Source organism: Callionymus lyra, chromosome 16, assembly GCF_982586985.1.
Source record: "Callionymus lyra chromosome 16, fCalLyr1.hap1.1, whole genome shotgun sequence".
In the NCBI taxonomy this organism is placed as follows: domain Eukaryota; kingdom Metazoa; phylum Chordata; class Actinopteri; order Syngnathiformes; family Callionymidae; genus Callionymus; species Callionymus lyra.
The window spans coordinates 1,041,440-1,052,813 of NC_141833.1; the positions used below are offsets into that span (position 1 = coordinate 1,041,440).

General features: G+C 38.7%; 2 protein-coding genes across 2 annotated transcripts; one reads left to right on the forward strand and one right to left on the reverse strand.

The window, feature by feature from the left end:
* nedd8l (NEDD8 ubiquitin like modifier, like) lies at nucleotides 1-3,549 on the reverse strand. Its single transcript, XM_087810584.1, has 4 exons — nucleotides 3,434-3,549; nucleotides 2,779-2,826; nucleotides 2,621-2,703; nucleotides 1-352 (listed from the first exon to the last, which is right to left on the reverse strand). The coding sequence occupies exons 1-4, from the start codon at nucleotides 3,449-3,451 to the stop codon at nucleotides 244-246; spliced, it is 258 nt and encodes an 85-aa protein (XP_087666710.1). The 5' UTR covers nucleotides 3,452-3,549; the 3' UTR covers nucleotides 1-243.
* A 627-nt stretch (nucleotides 3,550-4,176) lies between these two features.
* On the forward strand, nucleotides 4,177-10,510 carry LOC148063155 (uncharacterized). The gene is made up of 20 exons (XM_087811725.1): nucleotides 4,177-4,243; nucleotides 4,337-4,521; nucleotides 5,214-5,317; nucleotides 5,374-5,465; nucleotides 5,536-5,716; nucleotides 5,772-5,877; nucleotides 6,059-6,147; nucleotides 6,451-6,530; nucleotides 6,608-6,702; nucleotides 6,748-6,763; nucleotides 7,701-7,775; nucleotides 7,836-8,002; nucleotides 8,067-8,170; nucleotides 8,371-8,459; nucleotides 8,522-8,702; nucleotides 8,915-9,020; nucleotides 9,472-9,557; nucleotides 9,627-9,718; nucleotides 9,846-9,898; nucleotides 10,346-10,510. The coding sequence occupies exons 1-20, from the start codon at nucleotides 4,177-4,179 to the stop codon at nucleotides 10,508-10,510; spliced, it is 2,133 nt and encodes a 710-aa protein (XP_087667851.1).
* The last annotated feature ends 864 nt before the right edge of the window (nucleotides 10,511-11,374 follow it).

Sequence of the window (11,374 nt, forward strand, 5' to 3'; positions counted from 1 at the left end):
TATTACTTCATGTTTATTAACACGCAAAAAATGATCACAATGTTTAACTCTTTCTTCTTGTTCTCAGAAAGCCAATGCGGGTAACAAAAACATTGACAAAGAAAACAAAACGTCCTCTTTTTCTTTCCTGAAGTTAGTTGGTGGAGTTTTGTTTTGAATGCAGCCCCAGTCTCTGCGCGGTCATACAGAAGATAGGTGATGTTCTGGCACTTGGCTGAAGACTGTAGTTTAGGAAAAGGACGGTCAATCTATGGAGAGGGAAGACAGACCTGTTCCTCCTCTTAGTGCCAACACAAGATGGAGAACTGAGCCGCCCTGGATCTTGTAGTCTGCCGCCGTCTTCTCATCATTCCTGGGCAGAAAAAGAAAAGAAAAAAGCACATAATGGAGCTTCTTTTAGATGAAAGAGGGGGCAGAAAATACTATTTATACGCAAGTGTACTTCAAGCAAATATGTCAATGCTGTTGACCTATACAGTATACAGGGTGTCCCAAAATAATGTATACACTCTTTAAATATTAATAGTTAATAATACGTTCATATCAGATTTGACTAACCCATGATAAAGGACCAGCACATAAAATGAAAAAATGAGAATAGAGCTAATAAAGTACAAAGTACACTTCACAAGACAGTTCCACAGAAATGCACCATCACGTGTCACTAATTCTTGATCTTGGCTAACTTTGAGGAGCATGGAAGCATCCAGTGTATGAGGAAGGGCCATTCTGGATGACACAGATCACCAACAATCCCAAAAAGAGAGAAAGAAGTTATTGATAATGTCCAGAATTCTCAGAGAAAGTCAGTTCGCCAAATTTAACATGAAACAGAAAATCATTCAGAAAAGCATTTTGGATTTCTTTTTGAGGGGATTTCTAAAAGACAAACTTTACTGAAATGAGAGTGAAGGAGAATTTTCTCAAATACCAGAGGAAATGTTGCTGGACGTTTAAAGGTCCATTTCTTCAAAATATTTGAGTGTATTGAAAAGAACTGCAACCAGTTTGAGCACTTGATGTGAACGCATTTATATGAGCATTCTGCCATTGCCCCGAGTAGCTTCTGTCTTATACAAGTTCATTTGATACGTTTTTTGTATATTTTATTCTCAAATTCTTTAAATGGGTATTCTTTCTCTTTTATCAATCCTATTTACAAGTCAAAATACTTGAATAAGTTGTAACGATTGAAAGAGTGTATACATATTTTTGGGACACTATGTATGTATGGATGAATGGATGGATAGATATACTGTATATATATATGTTTATATAGAAAGATAGATAATAGTTTGACAGATTTGATTATGCTTGTAAAATCCCATTGGCAAGACAATCTACTTGCAACTGTTTTTATTCATTTGTTGTACCATGAAATTGCTCTGCGGCCAGCATTGCACTGCAGATAGTTTTGAGCATTCTGATTTGCAAGAATTTTTGTTATAACTGGTCCTAAAACCAACAGCCATTGCTATGGAATTCAAAGAAAAAACAACACCTCAAGAAGATATCAACACACGGCAAAACAGCACAGACACTTGCAGACGCCCTGCTAATATTATTTTTAAAAAAAAACAACGGATAACAACCCCATTGTAAAAATATTTTTGGACGCTAACTCACACTACTGTATTAGTGTTGGGCGAAACAGTGCATTTTGGTGACCTGGCTCATTCAGTTTTATACCTACGAGTTAATAACTGTAGTTGTTTAGTTTAGCAACTAGGGGGCGTTTAAATGTCAAACACTTTATAGCGTTTTGCAGTTCAGCTATAGCATTTGCCATAAATTAAAATTAAAATCTTTTGTTCATTGTGTTTTTTTGTTGATATAATTAACCGTAAAATGTATATCTATATCCATATGCCTGCATCCATCTTGTATGTTGCATGTGTGCGTAGAACTTAAGACAGGCCCGAATCCCCAAATGAACCGTTCATTGACTTGAAACTTGGACAGAGACCAAAAGACCAGGGAACGTCAAAAATAGAGAGGCATCATTTTAACTTGCAAATATCAGGGCGCCATTGCCAGCGCCCTGTTACGCAATCAGAGACGAGGCTAATGGCGCAAGTTATCTGATACATTTGCAACGATGTACGATTGGCTAATTTTCAGAAACTTGACACACAGATGGGCTCTGAAAACGAGCACCTCCAGATAGATGGCATATGATGACTGTCGAGAAGGACCCAAACCAAGATTTTAAAACGAACGGAAATGCAACGATAGTTCAGTGTGAACAATTCTACAACATACAAACGCATCACTGTTCATGATAACTTACAAACTAAAAAAGATAAAAACTGGACACAACAAGATACCGTAAGATTGTGAGGAGAGAAGAGATTCTTGTTTTAAACTTGTATCCGACTATTTTACATGTGTCCTTACTTTAGAACCAGTTCACCAAGAATCAATACATAAATCATTGCCACAGAGTCCCATTTATTAGTCAAGTTAGAGTCCATCTCAAAGCCCCCATTTTCACCAACACAAAACGGCGATTAGATTGACCCACTTATGATAACCAAACATCGCAATCGATGAGTAACTGACAATCATTCATACAAGTCAAATCTAAAATCTGAAGGGAGAGTGTGTTACAACCACTTACATTTGTTTTCCACTATAGATGAGTCTCTGCTGCTGAGGAGGAATTCCTTCCTTCTCCTCCACCCTCTCTTTAATCCGCTCCACCTGAATACAGAAATGATGGTGTTCTATAATTCTGCTTCTTCATCTGTGATACAATATTAAGACATAATTATCAACCTTGTCTGTGGGCTCAATGTCAATCTCTATTTCTTTACCGGTCAGAGTCTGAAAGAGAAAGGATCCATCAGTTGTGCACACCTCAACATGCATCACAAACATTTCATTCAAGGACAAAACGAACGCAACTAGATCAATTAAGTCAAACAGGCAATAATGGGTTTCCAGACTATTGTCATTGTAAATGTATCCAACGCATCAACGATTTAATGCGTCTTTACTAAGCTACATTCTAGTTTTACATTATTGTATATACATTTCGGATTATGCAATTGCTCTAAGACATTTCTTTCATAACATCGCCATGCACTGGGTTATGTTTAGCTCAAAATCTGCGTTTGTCACAGATTCAACAATGCAACAATCCATCTACAAACACCATATTTGATAAGTATAACGATGTATGGTAATGAATTATTTGAAACTGAACTAAAATTAGTGTTTTATATTAAACTAGCATTGACTAGTCTACCAAACAAAAACAGACGATCAATATTGGCGTTTACGGTTTCAGATTTCACTCAAATATAAATGTTTGTTATGATGACAAGGGAACTGATTGAGTCACTGTCTCCGGCCCTGAACATTTAATAACTTTACATTTTACTCAGCTATCCTAAATTACATCTGACATTTACATTAAATGGAAACTTACCTTCACTTTGATAAGCATCTTGGACAAATAGTATTATGTGTCGATTAAAGATTGGAAACAAACGTTTCAAAGATCTGGCGGCTTCAGACAACTAGCCGACTCGATTTACTTCCGGTGTTGCAGCGTATTTGGTCCGGTGACGAGAATAGGATGAGAAAGTTCGTTCCTTCCTACAGAACAACAAAAACATGTTTTCAAGAACGTTATTAAAATTAACTAGATTTCTATGGAAGTATATCAGTGCCATCAGGATATTAAATGGTTCATAATTATGGTAAGTTTATTAATAAATACAAAGTATATTATTATTATATATTATTATTTATAATATAAAGTTTATTCTAGAATACGTAAATATGAACGGCACATGCTTTTTTTTATGACTTAGGGGTTAATGTGAAACGTTTTTGAGTTGGTCATAGCCAGTGTAAATCCTTATATTGTATTCCATACAAAATCATTCATATTCGCTTCACTTTGTGTCAGTTTACGAGAAGTCATATAATACAAATACAAATATGAAGGTGTTTTATATTTATTATATATTAAACTATTTAATTTTTTCTTGCTTGCCCCACACAACAACTTCCATTATCTTATATGACTATTCATCAAATAAATGACCTTCAATTGCCACATGCCTATAAGTGTGGCTCTGCACACATACACAGGAGTTTCTCATTACTTAATGAGATAGACAGCCTTCTTATTCAGTCTTGGCCCAGGAGACTGTGGATGTTGCCATGATTTTTCAATTGTACCTTAGTGTGCTGCTCCTGGCTCTGTGCGCTGAAGCCTCTGCGCCTCCAGGTGAGCCAGCTAAATACAAAATAAGAAAATCCTTTATTTCTATAACAAAGGTCTAGAACTGTAGTGGTTTATTCTGACATGTTGTTTCAGAAGAGATCCAGGTTGTCTGTGGGAAAGACTCCGTAAGCATCACATGGAGAATCAGAGCAGAGCTGGTGCCATTTGCTACTCGACTCTTTCTGGGAAACTGTAAACTGTCTAATTTGGATGTTCTTCCCAATGGTGACGCAGATGCTCAATTTAACTATCCAACCACGGATTGTAAATTCAAAAAGCAGGTATGTTCTGCTTCAAAACTCAATTTGTTTTGAACTTTTACCTACTAAAGCATACTGTTGTAATCCTACTGCTTCTGATATTGCTATCACACACTTTGTTTACTTTAATTTTGTTCCAATTTCTGTGGATGTGCATTGTAACTGAACTATGACATGATTCTCCTTAAAGGGAAACCAATGCGTTGGACTGCTATTGTACTCATCAGTTTGTCTGTTTGCACAAAACTCAATTTTAATTAACTACATCTTTGAGAGGAAGATTTTAACATTTGAAACATGCAAATCAGAATTTAGTTTTCATATTTATTAGTTTAGGGTTGGCTATACAGACCGCAAACCAAAATGTCTTATTTGAATGAAAGTGAATTGATTTAGGGAGAGTGGTGTTTTCACATTAGTTGCACTTTAATGTGCATGCATTTCATTGCCATGTCTTGGTCTTTGGCTTCAATACTTTTGTCTAAACCGGGGGTAGCCAGTCCCTGAACTGACTGACTGGGTGCAGGTTTTTTTTAACCAATGAAGTTCCAGCTGAAATGAGTAACACCAGACTAACCGTTCACCAATAACACTTACAAGACTCCTTATTGGCAAACATTTACTCCTGATTGGTTGAAGTAAAGACCTTGACCCAGTTTGGCCCTTTGTGGAACACTTTGCCCACCACTGGTCTAAACCCTCATCTTTGGCAGACAAAAGGAAAATTCATCAGCTTTAAAAATGACCTGACCTACCGGCCAAAGCCTAGGCCTGAAGCACCTGCCTTTAGATATACCTTTGAATGCGTCCAAAGAAGGTAAATGGTTTTAATCGGCTTGCTTTTGTAGAACTTTAATAACCATTTTGTTCAAGACCTCAAAGCTGGGTCCCCCCTTTCCTGAACCCTGGGTCAGGTGTCTCTGCCTCTCGGGGCAACTTGGTCTTCAACATGGCACTACTGAATGGTAATTCACCCAACAGAAGAGGCTCAATCTTTATCTATCAATCTTACTCTGCCCCGTGTGTACTCTTCAGAGCAGCTCACTGGTATTTCCAAGACCAACATCATCCCGTTTGGCTCCTATATGCCAATCTGGGCAGCAGTGGAGCAGGATTCCCATCAGCCCTTGCTGCTTCTGATGGAGGAGTGTGTGGCAGCAACCACACCAGAGCTGAAGCAGGGCACTCAAGTCTACCCCATAATCAACAACAAGGGGTCAGTGTCTGTGTCTCTATGCTTTCCTTCAGATTTCTTATGATCCTGTGTTCAGGTGTCTATTGGAAAGCGTGAGGGGGAATGCCATGTTCATGCCAAGATACCACTCTTCTGCCATCACCCTCCAACTGCAATCCTTAAAGTTTCATGTGGGAGACGAGGTTAGAGAGCAAGTTCACCTTTTTGAACAGTTATTCCAATAAAATGTGCTGTGTGTGGCCGACTGCTTTGTCAAAGTCTGTCTGCAAACGTCTACAAATCCAGTTTTGCATGGGTGGAAACGATTTGGCTGCTGCACTTAGTAACACAATTTTAACTGGTAACGGGCACATTGACTTCCAGGTCTATATCCACTGCAAGCTGATCGTCTGGGATCCTGACTTGCTCGACGAGACCAAGAAAGCCTGTCATTATTCAAAACAAAACCAGAGGTGGGTGTTGACTGAAACAGCGCTATGCTCAAAAAAAGTAAGCAAAGATGGTAGATTCTTAAGATGGATAGGTAGTTAAACTTAATTGATCCCTCTGGAGGTCTCCTTCAGGAAATGATGACAAACTATGATAAACTATAGTGATTATCACTGCATTGGCTAAAGCTAAAACTGAAATGGAATAGTTAAAATAAACATGATGTAAAATATGCCTGTTTTGTACATTAAAAAAAAAAAACTAGTTGCATGTGGAAAAGTCCAATATGGCTTGTATATAAAGTTTTTGAACTCATTCTCAATCAGGTGGGAGCTACTGGATGATCCATTTCAAAACAACTTATGCAGCTGCTGCGACTCAACCTGCACTCAGCGGTCGAAAAGGGGTATGGGGGGTGGGAGGGGTGTAACATTGGTAAAGCTTTTGTCAAAAGTTAAACTGTAACTTTTTTTTTCTTTGTAGCTGCACCAGGTTTGAGACACACTTCAGTCTTGGGTCCCCTCATCATTGTGGATCAGCCAGACTTGACCAGCGTGGAAATGTCTACTGCATCTGGAGTACAAGATTACATTTCCTCTTAATTGTTATTGTGGATACTGCAGAGAATTTGCATGGACTGTTCAAGAAAGTGGCCGAATTAAAATAAAAAATAAAAAAAATATGCTGTTTCTTCTTGGCTGAATAAATGATTTGTCTTTGAAAACTGTCTTCTATTTATGTTCAACATTCAAACTAATTCAATCAACTTATCTAAAATGGGTTTTGAGAAGTACTTCTAAATCTGTAAAATGTGATTCCATTTAAGGTCAATTTGAAAGTTGTCAAAGTACATTAACAACTCATTTTATGGAATCATCTGGAAGCCTAGTGCAACTTTTTTTCTTGATCACTATCAATCTATGCTGTGAAAATCTAGAACGATGGATGTAATACAAACTTCAACGTAGACCTCATTGCTATTTTTGTTTTGTCCTTTGGTCTAATTTTACATGACTCTATGGATTTTTTTTTTTTTTTTACATGTGTCTTTAAACACTAACATTTTATAAATAACATTTTTCTTTTTGCCTTTTATTTTTTTTTATTAAATATCTACGTGAATGATTTCCAACCATATTGGTACATGCTGATTTGTTCATATGAATCGTAATCAGTTGACAAGCCTGGCTAATGTGAAATTTGAAAATACAATCATGGACAGACGGGCTTTGCTTTAGTCACAATGCCACAATGTTCACATACAGATAATACTATGCATTATAGTCTTTTTTTTCTTAGAATTAGGTTGAAGTATGGAGGTTGAAAGGAAACTGAAGGTCAAACCTTGCCTTATATTTCCAGACACATGTCATGGACAAATATAGCTTAACACTCAAACAGAATGTGATCCAACATTATCTTATGACCCTTATGTTTTACAATGATATTAAAGTATTGTTTTTGTGATTTTTTGTATCATGTTTTGACTCAGCTGAGGAGAATCATTGTGATTACTGTCACAGCTGAGATGATGAACCAAGACAGATTTAAGTCAGACCAGGTCCTGGTCTCTCAGTAGCAGTCACAATGGCTTTCTCTTGGTGTCGTGCATTGCTGCTGCTCAGTCTGGCTGCTGTCACAGTGAGAGCAGGTGAGTTCAAATGTTTTAAAGGTGTTTTGCCGCAACCATCTTTTGCTCTGTAACCAACAGACTTGAGCGTTGAATGCGGGCCAGAGTCTGTTACCGTCGTGTGGACGGAGAGGCGACCTCAGGCTGACCTTTCCCTCTTTCGGTTGGGAAACTGTTTTCCCACCAGTATGTCTGCTGAGCAGGTGGTGTTCAGTGTGACCTTTACTGACTGTGACTTCAGGAGGATGGTGAGATGCAAACTGGCCCGTGAATGCTTTGTTTCTTTGACTTATAACTCCATTCATGTTTCAGATTACTGGTGATCATCTGTCATATACTGGTGATCTACACTACGTTTCTTCTCCCGACTCAATCATTCTGCCATTCTCAGAGCCTGTCTTCTGCTCCTACGAGGGGTAACTAGGAGTTGTAGATCTAAAATGAATTCCAATTTGGTGCTGTGATGTTTGGGTTTTATAAATCTATTTATTAACATTTGTTACTTTCCTGGTGAGGGGCATTTTTATCTTGGACAGATTGAGGTGGACTTTAATCTTTGGTTTGTGCACTTTTTAAAACGATTTTGAGTAACTGGTAAAATCTGTCCACATCTCAGAACTCAAGGTTGGTACCCTACGATCTATGAGCCGGTGTTCGAGACGTACGCATTTGGTGATCTTGTGTTCCATATGGAGCTGCTGAACGGTAATACTTTCCTCACAAAACCTTTTCCATTACAGTTTGTACTGAACATCGTCTCTGTGCAGATGACTTTACAGGCCCCGCTCAGACCACAAGCTTCTCTCTGGGCTCGTTCATCCCAATCCTCGCAAGTGTGGAGCAGAAGCGCCATCAGCCCTTGCTGCTGCTCTTAGAAGAGTGTGTGGCCTCAACCACTGCAGAGCTGCGGCCTGATGGATACATGTACCCCGTCATCACCAACAAGGGGTGAGTTTTCCTCTAATCAATCGTAAAACATTTTTGGGGAATAAAGATGGAATATCAGGCTTGTACATTTTGTCCGGACTATTGGCTTTTGTAATTTTGGGGAACATTTCTATAATGTAGATTTGCCTTAAGGTCCTATAATTTCTAATCAAACATAAGTGAAGACATTTCAATGTCTAACAAAACAATATCCTTTTAACTGATTTTTGCAGATGCCTCACAGATAGCAAGATGTCACTCTCCAAATTTCTACCAAGAAATGATCCGTCAAAGATCGGTCTAATGCTGAAAGCCTTTAGGTTTGCGGTTGGAGAAGAGGTGAAGTAAAAAAAAAAGTGGTGTTAAATTGTTCAAATTTGACTTAACTTATATTTCCTGAAATGATGACAGGGAATACAGAAGGCTTCCAAAAAAATCCAATTGGGACTAAGTGACATGTACTATTTCTTTGGGGGTAATTTGTATTTGGCAAATCAAAATGTTAAATGTGTGACCTTCTTTACAGAGTTGGAAACGAAGCACCTTCAGATGGGTGAAATGCAGTTTGTAAAACTAGTTTTTGGACAAGGGTGAAAAATATTTTCATTTTTGAGATGAACTGGGAAACTATTAATTGGCATTTTAAATATTGTAATCAACAGTAGGCTGGTTTAAAAAAAAAAAAAAATCAGTAATCCTTGACATGTTTCAGGTTTACCTGTCTGTGTTTTTTATTTTCAAATGACTTTAAGTATCTATTGTGCTTAACCCCCACTTGTCTCAATTTCAGGTGTTTCTTCACTGCAAACTAGTTGCAGCAGATCCTGATGGTCTGGACGTCACAAAGAAAGCATGCCACTATACCTCTGAGCGGGGGTAAGGAAAAATATTTTCTTCTATGGAAGAGTAAGTGCACAAGAATCTAACTTCATGCTTTTGTTTTAGTTGGGAGCTCCTGGATAATCCAGAGTACAGTAATCTGTGTGACTGCTGTGAGTCTACATGCCAGTCCAGATGGAGGAGGAGCACAGTTCCTGGTATTTAAAATGGCCTTTAAGAACATTAGCGATCTGAATTTAGTTGACTGTCTTATTTATTTTTAAAGCCACTGACTGATTCCGATTCTGTTCAGAATATGCCATAATTGTTATATTTATCTTACAGGCAAGCATGGAGTGGAACACAAAATGGTCCTTGGCCCAATTACTATTACAGATGTATGATGGTAAATGTGTGACCATTAAACAAGATGAAAAAAGTGCTTTGTTTGTAGTTTCATTTTGATACCATGTGGAAATTCTGAATGTTCAATTTGGTTTTACTGTGAAGCAAAATGCACTGGTTTTACAACAGCTCGGTAGAACTTGAGATGGTCTCCTTTACTGCTGTTTTGGAATCTTATACACTCTGGTTAAACCTTCTGATGCTGTTTGGACAGTCAGCGTTTGTTTCAAAACCTGACAAAATTGTATGTGGAGAAGGAGAGTTTAAAGTGGGGCGTGTGAAATCTGACTCCATTTTAGAGGCCATCCTGGTAGCTCTGGAGGTGGAGCCATGTGGCTCCAGGGGAGGTGGCGAGAAGAGCTGCAAAGTTGATGGGACAATGTGGGAAAGAACAATGGCAAGGGGGTGCTCTGTATCTAAAAACTCATCTAAACCTATAGCAGTCACAACCCCATCGCCCCCTCACCCTGGCTGACTCTCCTACCTCCTTCTCAATCGTGGACTTGTTCCACTTCCTGCGCAGCACAATCATGCTGGACCTCAAGTGGGCGCAGACCATAAGCTCCCTCACCAAGAAGGCCCAGCAGAGGATGTTCTTCCTGTAGCAGCTCAAACATCTGCCCCCAAAGATGCTGGTGCAGTGTTACACATCCATAATTGAGTCCATCCTGACCACATCCATCTCAGTGTGGTATGCCAGGGACACAGACTGCAGTGCATTGTCCATGCAGCTGAGAAGGTGATTGGCTGTAAAGTACCATCCCTTCAGGACCAGAAGATGTGCAAGTCTGATAACAGCCGACCCTGGTCACGGAGTATTTTCACCTGTCATCAGGCAGGAGACTGCATTCCATCAGGACCAGAACCTCCCGCCTCAACAATACCTCCTTCCCCTCTGCAATCAGACTCCGTAACACAAACCTGTTTTAAACATCCACGCTTTAACTTCCCTATGTAAATAGACAAATTGTTCGTTTCTAAATTATAAATATTGTTGTATTTAAGCTTAATATTTTATGTTTGTTAATGTTGCACAGTGGACAAGCTATTTTCATATTAGTGGACCCTAGAATTCCGATACTGGTTCAGAGATTGAGTCAGGCCTTACTATAGGCTTTATCAAAATACAGTTTTATGGTTACTCTTAAATATAGAGAGGGTGTCTGCCCTCCGGACTGGAGCTGGTAGTTGGTTCCACAGCACAAGGGCTTAATCTGAAGGCCCTGGCTCGATATATACTGTACATTTAGAGATTTGAGGTATAACAGATCTGAGTTCAAGGAACATATTTCTCCACATGCTGCTAATATGTTGAAAAATGGAATCTTATGTCGGCCTGCTTACAGAGCTGAATAAGAACCTGGGGTTATTTTTATTTTCTTCTATAAGTGGTGATTAATAGCTGGTTCAGTCTGTCCGGAGAGGTAACCTTTTATATTTTTTAACTATTTTGCCATGCCTGAAATAAT

What these genes read in the sequence shown, in the direction of transcription:
- nedd8l (XM_087810584.1), bottom strand. An exon ending in ACATTGAGCCCACAGACAAG is followed by an intron (nt 2,704 to 2,778) that starts GTTGATAATTAT and finishes TTCTGTATTCAG; the next exon opens with GTGGAGCGGATTAAAGAGAG. An exon ending in ATCTATAGTGGAAAACAAAT is followed by an intron (nt 353 to 2,620) that starts GTAAGTGGTTGT and finishes TTTTCTGCCCAG; the next exon opens with GAATGATGAGAAGACGGCGG.
- LOC148063155 (XM_087811725.1), top strand. Translation starts at nt 4,177, where the DNA reads ATGATTTTTCAATTGTACCTTAGTGTGCTGCTCCTGGCTCTGTGCGCT. An exon ending in CCCGTCATCACCAACAAGGG is followed by an intron (nt 8,703 to 8,914) that starts GTGAGTTTTCCT and finishes TGATTTTTGCAG; the next exon opens with ATGCCTCACAGATAGCAAGA. An exon ending in GGTTTGCGGTTGGAGAAGAG is followed by an intron (nt 9,021 to 9,471) that starts GTGAAGTAAAAA and finishes TCTCAATTTCAG; the next exon opens with GTGTTTCTTCACTGCAAACT.